This window comes from Nannobrachium achirus (assembly GCF_963921795.1).
Source record: "Nannobrachium achirus genome assembly, chromosome: 5".
Lineage (NCBI taxonomy): Eukaryota > Metazoa > Chordata > Actinopteri > Myctophiformes > Myctophidae > Nannobrachium > Nannobrachium achirus.
In genome coordinates this window covers 20,912,134-20,932,655 of record NC_137814.1, presented here as the reverse complement: position 1 = coordinate 20,932,655, position 20,522 = coordinate 20,912,134, and the positions used below count along the sequence as shown (strand labels likewise).

General features: G+C 44.9%; 1 protein-coding gene across 2 annotated transcripts in view; it reads left to right on the top strand.

Moving 5' to 3' along the window:
* The first annotated feature begins 109 nt into the window (after window positions 1-109).
* The window catches only part of chd8 (chromodomain helicase DNA binding protein 8), a 42,666-nt gene continuing 22,253 nt past the window's right edge, over window positions 110-20,522 (top strand). For both annotated transcript variants that reach the window (XM_080727169.1, XM_080727168.1), the window contains exons 1-19: window positions 110-130; window positions 1,043-1,265; window positions 1,568-2,615; window positions 4,100-4,399; window positions 5,006-5,119; window positions 6,093-6,601; window positions 7,402-7,510; window positions 9,450-9,668; window positions 10,017-10,085; window positions 10,859-10,914; window positions 11,018-11,135; window positions 11,776-11,859; window positions 12,194-12,331; window positions 12,834-12,955; window positions 14,746-14,989; window positions 15,563-15,739; window positions 16,389-16,532; window positions 18,085-18,183; window positions 19,672-19,831. In XM_080727169.1, coding sequence (XP_080583295.1) covers window positions 1,662-2,615; window positions 4,100-4,399; window positions 5,006-5,119; window positions 6,093-6,601; window positions 7,402-7,510; window positions 9,450-9,668; window positions 10,017-10,085; window positions 10,859-10,914; window positions 11,018-11,135; window positions 11,776-11,859; window positions 12,194-12,331; window positions 12,834-12,955; window positions 14,746-14,989; window positions 15,563-15,739; window positions 16,389-16,532; window positions 18,085-18,183; window positions 19,672-19,831 — 3,616 coding nt within the window. In that variant the 5' untranslated portion in view covers window positions 110-130; window positions 1,043-1,265; window positions 1,568-1,661. The remainder of the gene's footprint in view (window positions 131-1,042; window positions 1,266-1,567; window positions 2,616-4,099; window positions 4,400-5,005; window positions 5,120-6,092; window positions 6,602-7,401; window positions 7,511-9,449; window positions 9,669-10,016; window positions 10,086-10,858; window positions 10,915-11,017; window positions 11,136-11,775; window positions 11,860-12,193; window positions 12,332-12,833; window positions 12,956-14,745; window positions 14,990-15,562; window positions 15,740-16,388; window positions 16,533-18,084; window positions 18,184-19,671; window positions 19,832-20,522) is intronic.

Here is a 20,522-nt window from a genome sequence, read left to right as displayed (position 1 = left end):
ACGGCGCGCGAGGGGGGCACGCTTTCTACGCTCTCTCTGGCAGGAATGTTAGTTCCTGCTCTTCTGCTGGCCGTTTCCTGTAATCGTACAGTGTTGTGAGACGGAGAAAGCCATGTGTGTCGATGCAAAGGTAAATTTACCACCCAGAAATGATAACCGAGACACCCGGGCCAGTGGATGGGGTGGATATCGGGGTGTATTCGGGCTGCGAACACAGACGCAGACCCAGCGAAACGGCATCGCGGCCTATAAGCCGTGTGTGAACGTTGTGAACGACGGGGCTGGTGATGGTTATTGTGGCACGTTGCTTTGGTTTGGTCCGGTTTGTTGATGAGGAAAAATGAGCGAGTCCAGCTAGACTGAACGATGTGTAGTTAAGAAAAATACATGCCGGGGGTGGAGGAGATCGCCTTAGATTCAAAACACTAAACATTCGCTGTTTTTTTACTCCTCCGATGAAATGTTGATCACATGTGAGTGGGGCTTTTACAATAGGCATTTGTTGCTAGCAACACAAGCTAAAGTGCTAGCTAACGGGGCTTGCTGTGTGTGAATGTGAAAGACTGCTACACGACTGGAGGGGACGCGTCTACTGTTACCAGCATCAGTACCTTTCTTCACCATGTACTGTATTCCATTCATTCACTACTATAGGTATTCTGAGAGTTTACAAACGTAGATGCAATGACTGTACATGTCATTTAAACACTCACTGTTACAAATGTATAGCTGAGTTAACACTGAGGATTTCACTGGGTAGCCTACTTATTATGAGTGGTGTGTTGACACAGCGTCCCCTCTATTGTACCCCGACTAGTTGGTAAACAAACGATAACTTTCTTTTACAATAGGAACTGCATAACATTGCTATTAATCTATTGATACGGTCGGTAACGTACATTAATGCCAAGAACGTTTGCTATATTGATCCCTGTCTTATGGGGGTGCGGTAGGGTCTTAGGTTGGGGATTCTTGGATAGTGTTTGCGTTGAAGTTCCGTGTGCTTTTTGTTAACTTGAAGTTCCTTGCTCCTTTGCTTTAGGAAGAACACCTCAGGGAATGACGTTGTGGATCATCGCACACAGAGAAAGTAGGAACTGAAAAGGATACTACAAGGGGACATTTATAGGATTTGTTACTTGGAACACTCGTTTCTCCCAAGAATACCCCCTGGACTTCATATAATTCCCAGAGGAATCCCAATATCTGTCATCTGAAGATACAGACTGAACTGCAAAGGTCTGACATAGACCGTGTCCTATTTGGTAAGTTATCTAGCAAGTTGTTAAGAGTATGTGTCAGTGGCGTCAGTTCAGAAAAAGCTAAGTTATGGCAACATGACTGCGCGCATGCAAGAGAGACACCAGTCATTTCATCGTACCTTAGGAACAGTCAGGTACGATGAAAAGTACATTTTATTATTTCCCCTATAGCCAAGGTATGGCAGCTGCCATTGCTTGCCATACCCAATTGACGCCTCTGGTATGTGTGTTATGTTTCTTATGTTCGGTTTGATTAAATTGGGATGGCTAATTTTCATGTGTATTCTCCCTCTTTATGTGAACAGTTATTGTCTTTGAAGAATTGAAGGAGGACCGTTTAGCTTCCGTCTCAGAGAGTCTCTTGAGGTGGTGCCCGTCTCCCTGTGTGGAGGGGGCAAGATGGCAGACCCCATCATGGACCTATTTGAGGACACCCCCCTGTTTAACCTGGACGCCCTGCCAGACGACGCTTTCTCCCAGGGCTCCTCGGACCCAGTGGAGGAGGCCCTCAAGCTAGCCCTGGGCCAGGTGGACCCCCCTGCTGACCCGGAGCCCACTCCAGAACTCTCTGTCACTACAGGTCTTGTGGATCCTGCCACTGGCCTCACCATGCAGGACCCTGTCCCAGCTCAAGTCCCCATCCAGCAGCAAGCTCCAGTGGCACTTCAACCTCGGACGGTTACCATGACTGCAACACCCGCTGCAGCTCCTGTGGGGGCGGTTGCTCCGGTCCAGACGCAGACAGCCGTCCCTGTGGTCAGCAACACCGGCACTGTCTTGCTGGGCTCGCCGATAACTGTCTCTAGCCCCTCAACCACCACCACACAAACCTTCACCCAGATCACGCACCAGTTCACCCCCCAGCAGTTGGCTGCCATTACCCAGCATGCCGGCGGGAAAATAGTCATCCTCAAAGGCCCTCAGGGCCAAGCCCAGGTGCTGCAGACTGTGTCAGGGGCCACGGGCTCCACCGGTGGCAAGGTTATCCGGGTGCTGTCCGGCACCCCGCTGAGACCGGGCATGTCCATATTGCCTGGGGGAACAGTCTTGAACCAGGCCAGCCCAGGGCATGCCCAGATCAGAGTGGGTTCTCCTGGAGTGCAGAGGCTGATGCAGTCTCCCAACGGCCCAATGAAACAGGTGCTGCTGACGTCCGTACCGCAGCAGGTGCAGCAGACGCAGAGCCAGCCGGTTCAGATGCAGATCTCGGCCCAGGGCCAGACCCAGGTCCAGATCCAGCCCCAGGCTCAGATCCAGCTCCAGCCAGCCATGCAGGCCCAGACGCAGGTCAGCAATGCCTCTGCTACTGCAGGCAGACCGCAAGGAGTCACCCTCACTACTGTACCACAACAGGTGAGGCCTTTAGTCTCTGGTTCTTTTTGTAGAGACAGATACTGTGGAGAAACCACAGTCTCTGTCTCTGCAACGTTTTGATTGATAGATTGAGTGATTGAATACTTTTTACTTATTATTTATTAGACAGAAATGTAAACAGCACGTGGTGCAGTAAGATATTTGGGGACTTGTTTCCATTGTGGTTCTATTAGTGAAATTCCAAAAGCCCTATGTACCTCCCAACAGGTCCAAATGGACAGAGAAATAAACTAAAACATCCTCAAGGTGCACTACAAAGTAAACATTTACCAAACCATCTTAAATCTCTTTACAGTGGCTTGCTCTAACAAATCCGGCAGGATTAGTATTACTGAGGGAACTTTGGTAATATCATTTTCAGCTTAATTTGTGATGATTAACTACAGTTTTCCTGCAAACTACCACATCCCTTGTTAATTCTATTACCATCCGGATTGACAGTCAGTAAATACAAATCATTTCTGGTATTCTCGAGCTTATAAAAGTGAAGTAACCCTCCTATAATTTTGACGTACAATATTTATCTCACACAGGACTAGGGTTGGGATCCGGAACTGAAGGAACCGGATCCAACATTTGGAAACGTTTCTGTAACAGTTTTTAATCACACGGTCACAGCTGGCATGTGGACTTCACGTCTGCTATGCAAGGGTGGTTCTCAAACCTTTACATTTCAAGGACCGCCATAACTCTCAGAGTTGCAGACCTGTGAGGGTCCATTTGGAACCCCCTATAGGAATCATTAAAGGGAACCTTTAAGGAATGAACCGTTAAGAGGCAATCGTTAAGGAGACGGAATCTTTAAAATCCTAAAGGATTCCAACCCTAAACAGGGCCAGAGAGAGAGAGAGAGAGAGAGAGAGAGCAGGAAATAAACACTTGATTTCAAATTCAAACGTGTTTCTTGCAAATCGTGCAGTAACTCTGAATATTTGAATATAGACACAATTTGATCCACAGAAGCAAGATGTTTTTGAACGTTGTAGATATTTGTTGGGTAACTTAGACTTAGCCAATTAACCAATGGTTGAAAATCATCGGAATGTCACTTTTTACGTCTTCCAGCTAGGGATGCACCGATATATCGGCCACAGATCGGTATTGGCCGATGTTTGCCGTTATTGGTCAATATCGGTATCGGCAAATAAAGCTGACATTAATCGATGGCAGTAGCCGATATTTATCGATTGTTGATAAGCATACATTTTGCGCTGGCTATGTTGGTGTGTTGGTTATTTGCAGCCTACCAAGAGAGTATATTCTGAACAGGTATTTCTTACAATGTTGTTTTATTTGTTCTGATTTGATATAATAACACCAAAAACGAAATAACAAACATGGGTATCATTATCGGCTTTCGGCTAAATTGTTATTTTTAACATCGGTATCGGCCAAGAATTTCCATATCGGTGCATCCCTACTTCCAGCAGACCATCCCAATTAATGTCCCATGTATCTACTAGGGTGGCGAGCCCAAACGCATCACCCTGGTCCTCCAGGCCTCCCAGCCTGGCACAGTCACGGCCCAGGGTCAGCCGGTGACGGTGGCGGCCGGTACGGCCCAGCAGCAGGTCCAAGTTCAGCAACAGCAGGGCCAAACCAGACTGGTGCTGGGTCAGCTCCCTGGGGGGAAATTTGTGATCCAGGGAAGCCAGCTTGCGGCTCTCACCCAGGCCCGGGCAGGTCAGGCCGGCGGCCAGCCCAAAGTCCTCACCATTCAACTGCAGGTGCAGCAGCAGCCCAATCAGCAGGGAGGAGTGAAGGTAGGATAAGAATAAAGGGTTCTGGGAAGTTTTTGTAACTCATATTCATCAAGTATAAACACAAGATTATGGGTAAACATCAAAGTGAGCATAAATACGAGGAGAAAAACACTGTGCTCACCAAATGGTCTAGCATGAAATCTAGCTGCCGAGTGAAATGGGCACGTTTGGTACAAGGCTGCATGTTTTGTTTGTAAAATGTGTTTTTATTTATTTGGAAAATTGGTTAAAGGTTTCTCCACGTAACAAAATTCTTAAGTGTAGTGTTCTTCTCAACACAAATGTATTGTTGCGAGTGTCTGGAAGAACTTAACATAAAATTGCAGCGAGTCTTGCCATTTTCCAATTGCTTTGGTCAATATCTTTGTTTGGCGATTAATTGTTTGGCCCTAGTTTGGAACTACTCTAACCTCCTTTCTAGGCCAGGAAAAGCCTTCCCATGTTCTGACTTTATAGCTACCAAAGCCTCACTAAAAATGGAATAGTATAGAATTGATAACTTCATTGTGGTTGACTTTGAATGCCATATTGTGTGTTTTTTGTATAAACGTGATTATTTTGGGAGGAGCGCTGCCGCTGACCTGCTTTCTGTATGTGCTCTTACAGTACCAGTTGGTTTCTGGAGCAGGCAACACTGGCAGCCCACAGGTGTTACAGATCTCCCAGGGCCAGAGTGGACAGAGACTGGCTGTGCCACTCAAAATGCTGCTGCAGGCACAGGTAGGCACCTGAATTTTGTTATACCCGGACTGGGCATCGTGCGTGTGTGTGTGTGTGTGTGTGTGTGTGTGTGTGTGTGTGTGTGTGTGTGTGTGTGTGTGTGTGTGTGTGTGTGTGTGTGTGTGTGTGTGTGTGTGTGTGTGTGTGTGTGTGTGTGTGTGTGTGTGTGTGTGTGTGTGTGTGTGTGATGTATATCTCATCACTGTCGGGTGGAAACGTCATAAAAGTTTGAGCAAAAGCATTGATTTATATAATAAAGACAATTGGATAGTGATACACAAGGTATCCAGTACATTCATTCATTCATTCATATGTGACTAAAGGCCCATTCCCACTGGATCTGGAGAAAGAGATTTTTTTATCTGTTATCTGGCCCAGTGGGAATGGGCCTTAAGGGTGTAACGATATAGTAACTGAATCGAAAAATTGTTTTTAATTTGCAATGATCTACTATGCAAAAGCAAATATTGTACCGTTTGGCTCTGTATATCGTATCGTTTTACAATGCAAATAATCAGTATCGAATCGTTTTGCAATGCAAATGATCGATTGTATGGAAACTAAGTATTTGTGCCTTGTATTTAGCATTTTTAAGAGGGAAAATTAAAAAGAGGGGTTGAATTACTTTTCCATTGCATATAGCTACTCTTGGTCTATCGATAAACGTGTGTAATCTCTGTGTTCATGACAACGTGCGGGTTTGTCCATATGTGTTTACTTATTTCTTTCCATAATAGATTTTTACCTTAAAAAAAAGAAAACTGCTCTATTGACACGTTTCACACAGATTTAATGTCTTTGTTAAATAGTTACTATATCGATTTTAAATCATTGAACCGAATCGTATCGTATCGCCATGACTGAACCAATATTGTCCATGTATCGTATCGCCAACCATGTATCGTGATGCGCATCATATCGTTCAAATGTATCGTTACACCCCTAATCGTGACATTTGTCTCTGGCTGTTCAGACAAGCTCTGCGTCCTCCACCGGTGGCACTGTGTCTGTGGTGAAGGTCATCAACACGTCGACCACAGGCGCCTCCACCAACACCACCGGCTCACCACAGGCCATCCGCATCACCAAGGCCGGAGGGGAGCCCGTCACCGTGCGCCGCGTGGAAACCCTCTGCAAGCAGGAGAAGGCCAACCGCATTGTGGCCGAGGCCATAGCACGGGCCAAGGCGCGCGGCGAGAAGAACCTCCCCCGGGTTCTGAACCAAGACGAGCTTCCCGCCGGCCATGCGTCCTCAGATTTGGGGGGCAACGTCACAGTGGTCACCACGGCTAAGAAGAAGTCCAGCGGAGGAGGGAGCAAGAAGAAGAGCACCGTGACGGGAGCAACAGGGGTGAAGAGTGGTGGCGGAGCAGAGAAAAAGGCCAAGGCAAAGTCAACAGGGGCTGCAGGAGGAGCGGCTGGAGGCACAGGAACGCCTGGCACTGCAAGCAAAAGCAAGAGCAAGAGCAAGGCCAAGCTTAAGTAAGCCTGACTGCAGTGTTGATTTTGTCGACTAAAACTTTGAGGAAAAATGTTTGCCAACTGCGTTTTTTTCACTGGCGAAAACTAAATAAAAACTAAACTGATGTCTAAAACTAAGATATATACCGGTATATATATTTTTTAAAGATTTGTTTTGGGGCTTTTTATGCCTTTATTTGATAGGATAGTAGACAGACAGGAAATGGGGAGAGAGATGGGGAATGACATGTGGCAAAGGTCGTCCGGATTGGGAATCGAACCGGCGACGCCAGCAGGCATCATAGCCTAGTATGTGGTATGCGCCTTGACCACTAGGCCAGCGGGGCGCCCCAAGACTAAATATATTGACAATTTCGTCAACAAAATAAAAACTAGACTAAAACGTTAGGGAGGGGGACTAGTGGAGGAGACAGTCATTTTATGTTTGGTTGCTCTCAGGTGTTGTGCTCTGAAAATAGCAGATCTACAAGCTCACAACGCATCGCAGCGCGACGCGTTGTGAGCTTGTAGATCGGCTATTTTCAGCACGCAACCAAGTGTAAAATCAGTCATTACGATGCCATCAAGGCCTGCCAAAATACATATTTAGTCGACTAAAATTTGACTAAAACTAAAACTGTTTGGGTGACCAAATTATGACTAAAACTAAAAGACATTAATTAGATTCAAAGACTATGACTAAAACTAAACTGCCTGACTGATGTACTCGTTTGAGTGGTTTGCTGTCTTTCCTTTGAGAATTGAATGGCATTTGTTTACCTATGTGTTCTTTTTTTTTTCTTTTCTCTTGTCTCTGACAGCACCATCACTCTAGTAGGGGCCAAGAAGCGGAAAAGGACCACTTCGGACCACTCGGATGGGGAGCAAAGCCCCACCTCACCCACTACTCTTGAGGAAGACTTGGCAACGGTACATACACACACACGAACACAGGGCAGGATTCCGACTGCAGTGACTGGTCCGACTCCAAACCTGCCACTTTGACTACTTTACTGATCAAGATGCCTTACTGAATAGAAAAACATGCCATCTACAATGAATATATATATACCAGTAAGACTCCCTAATCGGGCAAAATGTGTAGGAGCAGTGTCCAAAAATGTGTTTGAAAAAATCGGCCTGATGGTGGCGCTATATGGGAGAGATCCATGTAGATGAGATGAGTGTAGACATACTGTGTACCGATTTGCGTGATTTTAGGGCAAAATCTGTAGGAGCTGTGTCCATAAATGTGTTTTGCAAGAACCGGCCTCATGGTGGCGCTAGAAGAGGGTCATGTGAGAATTGATGGGTTGTGGTTGTGGTTTGGCAGGCAAGGAGAGTGTGTGCAAAATTTGGCATGGATCGGGGCAACGGTTGCGGAGATATGAGCAGGGGAAAAGTGTGACGTGTGACAGACAGACATACTGACTGACTGACTGACTGACGGACAGCTGGTCGAGGTTTTGATAGTAAATGCGACCTGACGGTCGCAACCAGTAAGACGCCTAAGGGCGAAAAGCGACCTCGCCATCTGTCTTGGCTATATATGGATTCTGTTAGTATGGTTCCCCTAACAGGGCATCATCTGGGATACAATCCCTTTTATGCCCATACGTATATGGAGATCCCCAACAGAATCCATTTTATGCCCATATATGGAGATCCCTAGCCTGACACTCAGCCTGAATTGACATTTCGTTTCACTTCATTATTCAGTCTGAGGTCGCTCCCGCCCAGGGCGATTGCTGGGATGGGCGTTGCCAAAGAGGCAGTCTTCTGCGATTGGTTCACCGTCTGACCAACACATGACGTAGTGTTGTTATGTGTGGCTGGCTAGTGGCTAGCCTGTTGCTTGCTAGTACTACTTGCTAACCAAAGAAACAGGCAGAATAGGAGCACTACGAACTAGTAATCAAACACAACATAACATGCCTGCTACTGGTGTTTCATAGCGAGATCGATACGATCGCAATTTACCGCGACGCGATGCACGGTACGATACGGCGGCGGCGCTAGTTTACTTGGAAACGCACATGAGTTCTGGGAAACCCCCACCCACGCTGATCACAAGACGCTGATTCACGACGCTGATTCGCCGTACGGATTTTCGAACGAGGAAGGCCTCTTCAATGAGAGGAATTCTAGACCCCTGAATCACCAAAACAAAAATTTAAAGGGGTGTGGCTAGCGATTCAGGGTCTGGAACTAGGCTAGGAGATAGATCCCTGCTCTGAGTACCCGACATCATTGTGATGTCACCAGTGATGTGTCAGGGGAACCACAGTGTCAGGCATTACCTGTACGGACAAGCTGTGACGGTTCTGATGGTAAACTTCGACTTGCGGTCGCAATCAATATTCGCGTATTGGCTGGGGTTGGTTATGATTGTAATAATAATTAAGTACGTACAAAAAAAAGGATACAATGGCAACCGCCGTCCTTAACCTGCTTGCTGCCAAGAATAAAAATCGACTAATGTCTTCAATTGCCAGAATCGTACCTTTTTAATGTGCACGATGTGCACGGGTCATGCACGAATAATGCACGGATGATGCACCGCACGTGTGCACGCCATTCACAGCTTTCAAACAAAAATATCCTCTTGGAAGAGTTCAGGCATTCAAAAGATAGAGGCTGTAGTGTTTTCTTCAAATGTAAACAAACATTGCTGCCATGTTGAAAAGATAAGAGTTGTTCTGGGAGTCAAAACATGCATTTTGCGATCGCGATCATCCCGAAACCGGAAGTAGGGAGAGCAAAAAAAGTTTTTCAAAAACGGCCAACAGCCCAAACTCGGGGAACTCGTGTTTGGCACCAAGTGTTAAAATGCAGCATCTCTCTTCTTTTCCGTCCCTTTCACATGAAGAGACGTTCCAATCGTGTGGTGAAGAGGAAGAAGTACACCGAGGACCTGGATATCAAGATCACAGATGATGAAGACGAGCAGGAGGACGTGGACGTTACGTCGACAGCGGCCGCCGTGGCCTCCATCAGTGGAGGGACGGCCGCCCAGATCATGGGCGCACAAATCAAACAGGAAATGGAACTGGATGTGGACGGACAGCCCAGCATGCAGTTCTTTGTGGTGAGTGTTAGGACTGCAACTATTTTCCTAGTGATTATCCTCCTATAATTCTATAAACATCCTCCACCAATACCTCTCCGTTCTGCCCGGCTCTCCTCAGTGGCTGGAGCAATTGACCATTAGCATATGCACAAAATAACAACACCCGTTTTTCACTTTCTCAAAATGTAAGCTGTTCATTAGCGCTTTTGTGTAAAATGATAAACAGTGGCAGGTCTACATTCAGGCTATGGGATCTTTGGGCTCTGTCGTCGCCATGGTTACAGTGCCACAAGTTTATTTTATTATTGATTGTTGTGTTTTTTAATATATACACAATAATGTATATATTGTTGTTGTTTTCTACAGGAAAACCCCAGCGAGGAAGATGCAGCGATTGTAGACAAAATTCTGTCCATGAGAATAACCAAGAAAGAGGTAGGACTATTGACCGCATCTCAAAGGGGCCTTTTCCACCGGCAAAGAACTGGTTCCGGTTCTTTCTCCCGCCTATGGGATGAACCAGAGGTGTGCTTTTCCACCGAGAACCGGAGTTGGTTCTGAACCGTAAAAGTTGGTTCCGAACCGGAACCGCAAAATCCTTGGTTTTTCCAGTGAACCACCATCTGAACTGGGGGACAATGGCTCTGGTTCAATCTGGTGGAAACGCAAGCCGGTTCTCAAGAACGAACCAAGGTTCCAAAGAAAGTTGAACCGGCACTGGTTCTGGAACCAAGGTTCTTTGGTGGAAAAGGCCCCTAAATGTATCCATGTGTTGACACTTTAAGTAGATCACATCCCTGGTTATATTGTGCACCTGTTTAACAATAAACACCAAACAAATACTACCCCAAATTCTTTGAATCTTGTAATCAAAACTAAATCACGTTTTATTTCTGTAAAACAATATGATGTGCTTAAGTAGGCCTGCACTAACTAATTTCAACCAATTACATCATGACACATGGCATTGGCAACCTCTAAAATGACACAGATTCCTTCCCAGTTGTAAAGGTATAACAACGTATCGGCTTTCCCGCTGTTAATGGGTTAATTGTAAATCTCCTTGTTTTGTTATGGCATGTGCACTTTTCAGAATTAAAATAAAATTCCTCCTCAGTTTTCTAGCTGGTAGATGCTCTAGAAATTATGTTTTCATCTGGAAAAAAAATTACAACCTCAAAACCTGCTTTTCTCCGTTCTTTTCAAAGGTTTCTCCAGGCCAGTACGTGAACATGGAAGAATTCTTTGTCAAATACAAGAATTAGTAAGTAGCATCGTGTGACACTTTGTGTCCTTGTCATTGAACTGCCCTTTTTATGTGTCCATGTATTATTTATTTATGAGCGCTCCTTCTCTGTTTCTCTCAGCTCCTACATGCACTGTGAGTGGGCCACGCTGGTGCAGCTGGAGAGGGACAAGAGGATCCACCAGAAGCTCAAGAGGTTCAAAACCAAATATGCTCAGATGAGGACCTTCTTCCAGGAGGTGAGGGGTTTCTTTTTCGTATTTGTTTTACTTTTTATTTCTTTGATGTACAACCCCCCGCCGCCCCAACTCTTTCTTCAATGAGGCGATAACATCAGGATAACGTTTCAGAAACCGCTCAGGTCCCTAGATTTCGTTCTCAATGACTAGGGATGGGACGACAAGAGATATTATCGTTAATCATGATGAAAAACACTCGCGATAACCGTATCGTGGAGATTTAATTTATCGTGATATCGTCCTCCGTCATGCGCTGGGATCAATTCACCTTTTATTTGCCGAGCTGCATATCCGGTACCAATTAAACCCTCTTTAATTGGAAAAAGGTTATGGTAATAACGTACTTGATACAGTCTTTTTTTTTCACTCACTATCAAATGTCTTTGCCAAAAATAGCAGATCCACAAGCTCACAACACATCGCGTTACGACGCGTTGTGAGCTTGTAGATCTGCTATTTTTGGCAAATGTTCCACCCCAGGATAATGGATTTTGATTATCGCGATACTATCATCATAAACAATAATCGTGATATGACATTTTCATAACGTCCCATCCCTGTCAATGACATTTATGTTTCCGTAATTACCCGTCTGACCCAGTTGTCCTCCTCTCACCCCGTTGTGTGTGTCTGCGTCCAGGAGGAGGAGCCATTCAACCCGGATTACGTGGAGGTAGACAGGATTCTGGATGTTTCCCACAGCGTGGACAAGGATAATGGAGAGGTGAGAGTTCAGGCTGTCGAGCCGTTTGTTGTTCTGCCACTTGTTTCTTTGATGATGCTCTGCTGGCAAGAGTGAAAATAAGTGCCTTGTTAAATGTCTGCCAGTAGCTTGTGAAACATTGTGAAAGTAGCTGATGAATATTGAAATTTGGATTCACAGAGAGAGGATAATTTGTTAATTTTACCCCATACACACTTGAAAATATGAATGTTTCCAATAGCTGGGAGTCTCTCTCGTCGGGGAATTTGAAGTAACGTTATTTGAATAACTTTATTTTGTTATTTTACTGGTTCGCGTCACCACTTTGTGTTCCTCTTCCCCGCGCCCGGTCCAGCCGGTGGTGTACTACCTGGTGAAGTGGGGCTCTCTGCCTTATGAGGACGCCACTTGGGAGCTGAAGGAGGACGTGGACGAGGGCAAGGTAGAAGAGTTTGAAAAGATCCAGAAGAGAAAGATTCGCATCAAGAGAACGGTAGGTGGCTTGTATAATAATTGTATACTAATGTGGAAAATACACTCACCCACAGGAACTAGACTGTAGTCTTTCTGTTTATTAGTGTGGTTGCTATAGGCCAGGGGTCTTCAACAGGGGGTCTGGGGCCCCTAGGGGGTCGTCAGAGTTAATACAGGGGGGCCACCACATCTTTGTGATAGGATCATTCTTTTAAATTAACAACTTTAGCCAAAAATAGCAGATATACAAGCTTTCATCGCCTCGCGCTAGCTTGTAGATCGCCTACTTTTGGCAAATACGACGACGAAAACTGTCGCTGGAGTAGTGGGAACGCCACCGTCGCCCCCTGCAATGTTGTGGCCCTCGGCTTGGTACCCGAGACATAATTCAGGCCCTTGGGGAAAACTAATTGGGGAACCCTGCCTTAGCACGTCAGCACGTCTTCCTGTGTCGGCATCGTAATGGCTGTTTCTTTTAACCACCTTTTCCTTTTCTCGCTCTCTCTCTCTCTCTCTCTCAGCCGAGGCCCCCAGCCAGCACATGGAAAAAGTTGGAGGAGACCAAAGAATACAAGAGTGGCAACATCCTGAGAGAGTATCAGCTGGAAGGAGTCAACTGGCTGCTGTTCAACTGGTACAACAGGTAAGGAAACACATGACATGCATGTCATGTGACTTAACACATGACATGCATTTGACATACATTTCTTAATGATAGCGGGATGGAAATGTAGATATTATTTGTTGTTGATGGCGGTTGAAGCGGTTTCATTAAAGTGCCCTTTATAGTTAGATTATGTAATCAGATTTAGGGCTAATGAAGAAAATGAACAGTGTGAGGGAAGATGATTCACCAAATGCATTTACCCTCAATCTATCGGTTGCTTTCACTTTAATCTGTGTTATTCGCAATTATATAGCAGTCGGTTCCGGTCAAGTACCGGTAATTTGATCGGACAAGAGGCATTTCATGAGTGCTGATAGACAGAACAGCACTGGAACGTTTTTACTGAAACATTCTGTGTCACTCCGCTAGCTCAGGGGTTCCCAAACTTTTTTGTCTCAGGGCACCCCATAAATATTTTTTTTAAATCCGAGGCACCCCTACATTATAATTCTCACTCAGCACCTTATACTTTATTTATAGCATATCGTCGTTGTCGGGTGGAAACCTTGTATGTCCAAAACCGTTCGTTTTGTATTTATCATCTATAAAATATACTAAACTAGTGAAAACAGCCGATCTACAAGCACACAACGCCTCACGATGCGAGGCGTTGTGTGCTTGTAGATCGGCTGTTTTCACTTGTTTTGTGAGACAGTCTTGTAAGATGAAGCAGGGCTTTGCTTTACCAAAAGACGTACACATTTGAAACTTGGAGATACAAGGTTTTCTGCCCGACAGTGACGATATTTTAGTTATTATGTTGTGAGGAAAACGTTGAGATAATAGCCATTTTGGTTAGAACTGACTGAAAATAACTTTGTACTTCAAGTTTAGAAGGATACTTAATATTTTTTCAAGTGCCCAAATAAATTCAAAATATTATCAAATGATCTCGCGGCACCCCTGGACTGCCGTCGCGGCACCCCAGGGTGCCCCGTCACCCACTTTGAAAACCCCTGCGCTAGCTAACAGTAACGGTAGGCTGTTATTTACCCACCGGTCAGGGCTGACTGTTTACACATTGCTTTTGTAGCATTTTTGTTGGATCTTTTATATGTTGACACGGCAAAATACCGGTAACTAAAAATGTATCAACACAATCATAAAATGTCTACCTACACTTGAGGCCATGACTAAATTACAGCCGCGCTGGTACGGCCGAGAGCACAACCTTTGGTGAGAATGCGTACGTTTCATTTCAGTAAATAAAAAAATACTTAAAGAAGGATGTCGTGAAATTGTATTATTTTGTCTAAAGAAATTTCACAATATGGAGACACATGGAATATAAACGGTGGGGCTACTCAGAATATTGTTCATTCTGGTTAAGTAATTCTCTACAGGTCATGATGTGTTTATATTCTTTATATTCATTTAGACCTGGTACGCATATCTGTGTCACCACTTTAACCATTATTTCATGCTTTAACTATTAAAAAATAGCACATCTGAGATTGTAGATCTGCTATTTTTGAAATATCTTGAGCATGTGTGCAAATCTTTGAATGTATATATATATTTTTTTTTAAGCAGACATTTGAAACGCAAATCCTTCCTTCTCTTGGTCCCTGGAACTAAATATTTTCAGATGGGGGTCTGTGGTCAAATACATAGAATTCCTGGGGGTCCTTGACACGAAAAAGTTTGAGAACCACTGACAGAGAAACATAGGTTTTTTCAGAAAACTGTTAAGATCTAGAAAACCCTTTTCAGGTCTAAATGGGTTAATGAAGTCACAATCCACTCTCTGTTTCCTACCCCTCCAGGCAGAACTGCATCCTGGCAGATGAGATGGGACTGGGGAAAACCATCCAGTCCATCTCGCTGCTGCAGGAGGTGTTTGCTGCGAACATCCACGGGCCCTTCCTGGTCATCGCGCCCCTCTCCACCATCACCAACTGGGAGAGGGAGTTCTGCACGTGGACCGACATGAACGCCATCGTCTACCACGGCAGCCTGGCCAGCAGGCAGATGATCCAGCAGTATGAGATGTATTGTAAGGACGAGAAGGTATGGTTGAGGGGTCATGGATTTCTTTTTATCACTTAAACTTTTATTCACACGGTGGCGCAGTGGTTAGCGCTTCGCCTCACAAAAACATGCAGTAGTCCTGGTTTCTATACTACCTCCCCCTAGCCAGCCAGGTGCTCCCCAATTCCCCTGGCGTGGCAGGGGGAGAGCGGAAACCAGGACTACAGGTTAGGTAGTTGGCACTGGGTGAGAAAATGGGTTGCAAAAACATGGGATAAAAATTATAGAGTTAAAAAAAACGTATTCACACACAATATATCAGACGAGGGGTCATAGATTTTGTGAAATGTTGGCAGGTTATCTGTGTACACTTTTTTTTGTGTGCTGGCGTCTGTGTAAGATGAGACTTTATTCTCTCAGTTGCAACAACAGCCAGAATATAATACACAGTAAGGATGAACGTAATATTGAGTAAACCAATCCAAAAGGAGGATGGAATTAAAGCAGTGTTAACCGTGAACAGCTATCGGTTTCCTGGTTTTACTTTGGTACTCCTTTGTCCCCTTTTCTTCCATGACAACGAAACAACAACAAACAATTCTGTCATTTAAGGAGCACCTGATCCCTGGTGCGTACAAGTTTGACGCTCTGATCACCACCTTTGAGATGGTGTTGTCTGACTGCCCAGAGCTGAGGGAGATCTCCTGGCGCTGTGTGATCATCGACGAGGCTCACCGCCTCAAGAACCGCAACTGCAAGCTTTTGGACAGCCTGAAGATGCTTGACCTGGTTAGTGGACCCACAGCACAATGCGTACCTTACATACACATAATAATCTTGAAGTCTCGTACAGTTAGAAGATGTATGAGCCGAACACTTAGTAGTTTCAATCCCCTTTATTCCTGTCTCTTTCATAATTGTTTCTGTAATCTGGCGCCCTGCTCGAACCACTTCCTTATTTGCCTCTCATTCCCCTCATGTTAACTGTCAACTGTTCCGTCTTCTCACATCTTTTTCTGAACCGCTCTACCTGGTTCTCTTTCTTCCTCTCCTGTTGTCTTTCCCCCTCCTGTTCCTGGCATCTCCATCTCACCTGCTTTTCTTCTTCTTCTCCTCGCTGTTCTCTGTCCTTCCCCATCCCTCCTATGTCCATCCATCCCTTCCATCCCGTCCCCGCCTGCATGTCGTTGTTGTCGGGTGAAAACATTCATTTATCATTTTAAAAATGATTTAAATCTACCGATCTACAAGAACAAAACGCCTCGCACTGCGAGGCGTTTTGTGCTTGTAGATCTGCTGTTTTCACTACTTTTGTGCGATGGCCTTGTATGACGAAGCAGGGCTTTACTTTGCGAAAAAAAAACATACAAATTTGAAAGTTGGCGATGCAAGGTTTCTCTGCCCCACAGTGACGATGTGTTTCTCTGCGGTTTCCCAGGAACACAAAGTGCTGCTGACAGGAACACCCCTGCAGAACACGGTGGAGGAGCTCTTCAGCCTGCTGCACTTCCTGGAGCCTGCCCAGTTCGCCTCCGAGACGGAGTTCCTCAAAGAATTTGGAGACCTTAAAACGGAGGAACAGGTCAGCAATTCTCATAAGCTAAGATTCCGGTCCCATCCTATTTTACAGTACACTTTAAGACATAATAAGACAGAATAAAGCCATAATAAGAAATAATGTGTTGGTAATTAGAGCCAATATATTTTATTAGACAGAAACAAAGACAGAATAGCAGAAAGAGCGAATACATTCTCTGGCACCGGCACCTGCCGCGGAACTGCAGCGGCAGACACTGCCGCACGACCGCCAGTTCGACCAGCAGTCGCACTGCATCGCCGGCGATAGGACCAGCAGTCCCGCCAGTAGGACCGGCGGCCGCCGCACGGACCGGCAGGTCCCGTAGTGTTAAACTGCCCGTCTGTGCGGTGGTGGCTGCCGCGGCAGTTACCAGCGTCCAGTTACTTGTGTCCTCCACTCCCGGCACAGTCCCACCTCCTAGCGAGGATTAGATGCGGAGGAGTCCGGAGGAATTGAACAGATTGAAATGAATAGCCGAATTCCATTTACTCTACTTTATGCCTACTCACCTCTTCCGTCCTTTAGATGTCTTATTGTATTGGACACTAGCATTGATAACTGTTTTTCAAATATATATCCCGTAAATATCTCCTCTAGTTAAATCAATTGGGACACTTTCTCTCACAGACAGTGGCGTGCATACACACACTGCATTGTTTACATTATTAGGACGTGAACAGATCAATCCTCTCACCGCTCTAAATCATCCCTTTGAGGTCTGCGGCAAGGCACCGCTTATGTAGCCTGGCTTGGCCAGACTATATACTAATGCAGCTAACTAACTGCAGTATCCCCTCCTTGTTTTAACATGGGTGGATTGTCTTGCTGCGCTAGGCTACCGCTTATGGACTTCATCTCTCAGACAACGTAGTTTCCATCCCTAAGCCTGAGGAGGCGGTCCGCTGCACTATCCAATAACAAAACAGACACTCACTTCCACAAGACTCGCTGAAGTGTACTCTTGATGTACTCTCCTCGATTCTCACTCTAAGTGCCTTGGAGGGGGAGCCTCCTCTCGACTCAATCTCAGCTCCTCCAAAAAGAAATTAACATTCGGGATGCGAACGATTTCCGGTCACTGTGGAGTGCGGAGTGGGCCAGTGAGACGAACTTACGGTATTGGAATTTCACTACAGTCTGACTCGTTCGCCCACTGACTCGGGTCACTGCCTCTAATTAATTCATTCCCACCCTCAGTAGGGCTGTCACGATATGACATTTTACATGACGATTAATTGTCACTCAAAATAATTGGCGATTAACGATTTAATTGTGTTTTTGTCGTTGATAATTACATTTCTGTTTGGCTTTTAGGCTTTGAAGTTGTACATGGTAGATATGACACATAACTAGATCTGCTATTTCCACTATTTCGGACATTTTTCAACATTCACGATTATGACTTATTATGACAAAATAATTGCGATAATGTCAAATAATCACGATTAGACGATTATAATAATTGTGACAGCCCTAACCCTCAGATGCTCATTGCTTGCATATGCTGCTAGTGAAGCTCAGCACTCTGTGACCATATATTGTCTCTGTCTCACAGGTCCAGAAGCTGCAGTCTATTTTGAAACCCATGATGTTACGCAGGCTAAAGGAGGATGTTGAGAAGAACCTGGCACCCAAACAAGAGACCATCATTGAGGTAGGATTAACCAGTTAAAGAACTGGAAATGAGGATAAAAAATGGGAGATACGGGCACTCAAAGTTTAAAAAGAGAGAACAGTCTTCATTATGAAAGTTCCCTCTTTTTAATCGTTGAGTGCCGGGATCTGCCATTTTGTTTTTGATCCAGGAGCACCTTTTACTACTTTTTACTTATAGCTTCTTTTTTGTGTGTCTCTCTCTCTCTCTCTCTCTCTCTCTCTCTCTCTCTCTCTCTCTCTCTCTCTCTCTCTGCCAAAGAACTGGAACTCTTTGGTATCAACAGCAAAAAACCCAATCAGTCAGTAAATTGGGGAACCGTAATAATAATTAGGCATTTGATGACTGATATGAGCTTTCTGAACAAAATATGGTTGAAGAATGGGGTTAAGCTTTACCCTCCTCCTGAGCTACGATATTGTATGACATTTTTTGTACGCATCAGGAAAACTCGTCTTTTGTCTCCAAGTCGGCTGTGAGTTTGTACACTTCAGTGGCCGCTGTGCAAGGCGCAAAATCATCGCCAGGGCAGTAGAATATTTTATATAGAATTGTATCAGTTTCTGGCATCCCTAATAGCGTTTCTCAGAAATCAACAGAAAGAGATATCAAAACAGTTTAAAGGATGAAATCCTGTCAAAGAGTGATAAAGGTCCCATGTGTAAAAGATCTTTGGTATGGTCCTTTGATACATAAGGATATTTTCCATTGAAATACAATGAATATACATAGTTCCACCTTTGATGGCTTGTCTGAGCAAGATAAAACTTACAGTGTTATTATTATATTATAGAGCTGTAGGTGTTTTTCGCTCTAGAGAATTGGGCTATGTTCCTCCCACTCTTCCAACTCGCCCACGTCGACGGTGCTGAAGAACAAAATGAGGTTGTCAAGAGAGCTGAAGGACTCAAATAACAACCCACTAATAACGATCAAACCTATACTGATAAAACATATTTATCAAGAGAACGGTTTTAAGCTATTCAAGGGACTTCTGTGGGTTTACCTGGCATTTTATATAATCGTGTGATGACCATGATGGACCCCTCTTATGGGCCTACACAGCCCTCAGTGGATTTGGCAGATTTTTTCCCATGCCTGTCATTGTGAAAACCCATAGACATAGAAAGGTAGACGCCTCCTTCGACTCTGATGCATGTGCATCAAGGGACTAAGTGCGTCACACAGGGAAGTTGCTAGGCCAATCAGAGGTAGGTGGGGGCGGGTCTTTACGTATGCAGCCTGTAAGAACAGCTGAGCCGCGCAACATCGGAACTGGCTCTGTTGAATTGAATTGTAGTCCTTGGATAAGTCCCGGAAAAGTCGCGCTGTGATTGGCCAGTAGTCACTTTGACTGACAGCGTTCCCTTAGTTTTTCCAGGATGTCCGGACTACAACTGTTGCACGTCGCTCCAATGAACTGCAGAGGCGAACGAGGCATCTAGCTCTTTATATCTGTGGTGAAAACCCGACTGTCTCTGTTCTCAGGTTGAGTTGACGGATGTGCAGAAGAAGTACTACAGAGCCATCCTGGAGAGAAACTTCAGCTTTCTCAGTGCAGGAGCCACCAGCAACAGCAACGTCCCCAACCTGCTCAACACCATGATGGAGCTGCGCAAGTGCTGCAACCACCCCTACCTCATTACTGGTACTGCATCTAAACATGAACCCATTTAGAACGGGGTACACCTTATTGTGTATCATTATTTTATGCTTTAACGGTTGAAAAATAGCAGATATACAAGCTCACAGCGCGGCACCGATTGCCGCGCTGCGAGCTTGTAGATCTGCTATTTTTTTTAAATCGTGAAAATTAGAATTTTGACCCGACTATTATTTTCAGCCAGAATGGAATGTGCTAGGACTTTTGCTATGATTTCTTTACCTCCCAAAAGTGGAGCAAACGTAGCTGTGACACTCAAAATGTAATTGGTTTGTATTGCTAGTATTGTTAATAAAAAAGCTGAAGAAACAACACCTGTTTATTTTTTATCACTTAAAGGGCCAGTTCACCTCTGGGACAACCAGATCTTATTCTATTGTTGTTTGGGACACGATCAACACAATCCTGAGTTATTTTTTGTGTTCAATCTGTGTTTTGAGATATTTTAGTATTTCAGCATGAATGATGATGCATTTTGCATCATATGATGCAGCATGATGACTCGTATGATGCAGGATTGTGTTGATCGTGTCCCAAACAACAATAAAATAAGATCTGGTTGTCCCAGAGGTGAACTGGCCCTTTAAGTGTCACCGACATGCGTTGTATTACTCATTATAGATTGATATTTGTCTTATTGAATGCAACCAACTCATTGCTCTGATTCTCTGGTCCC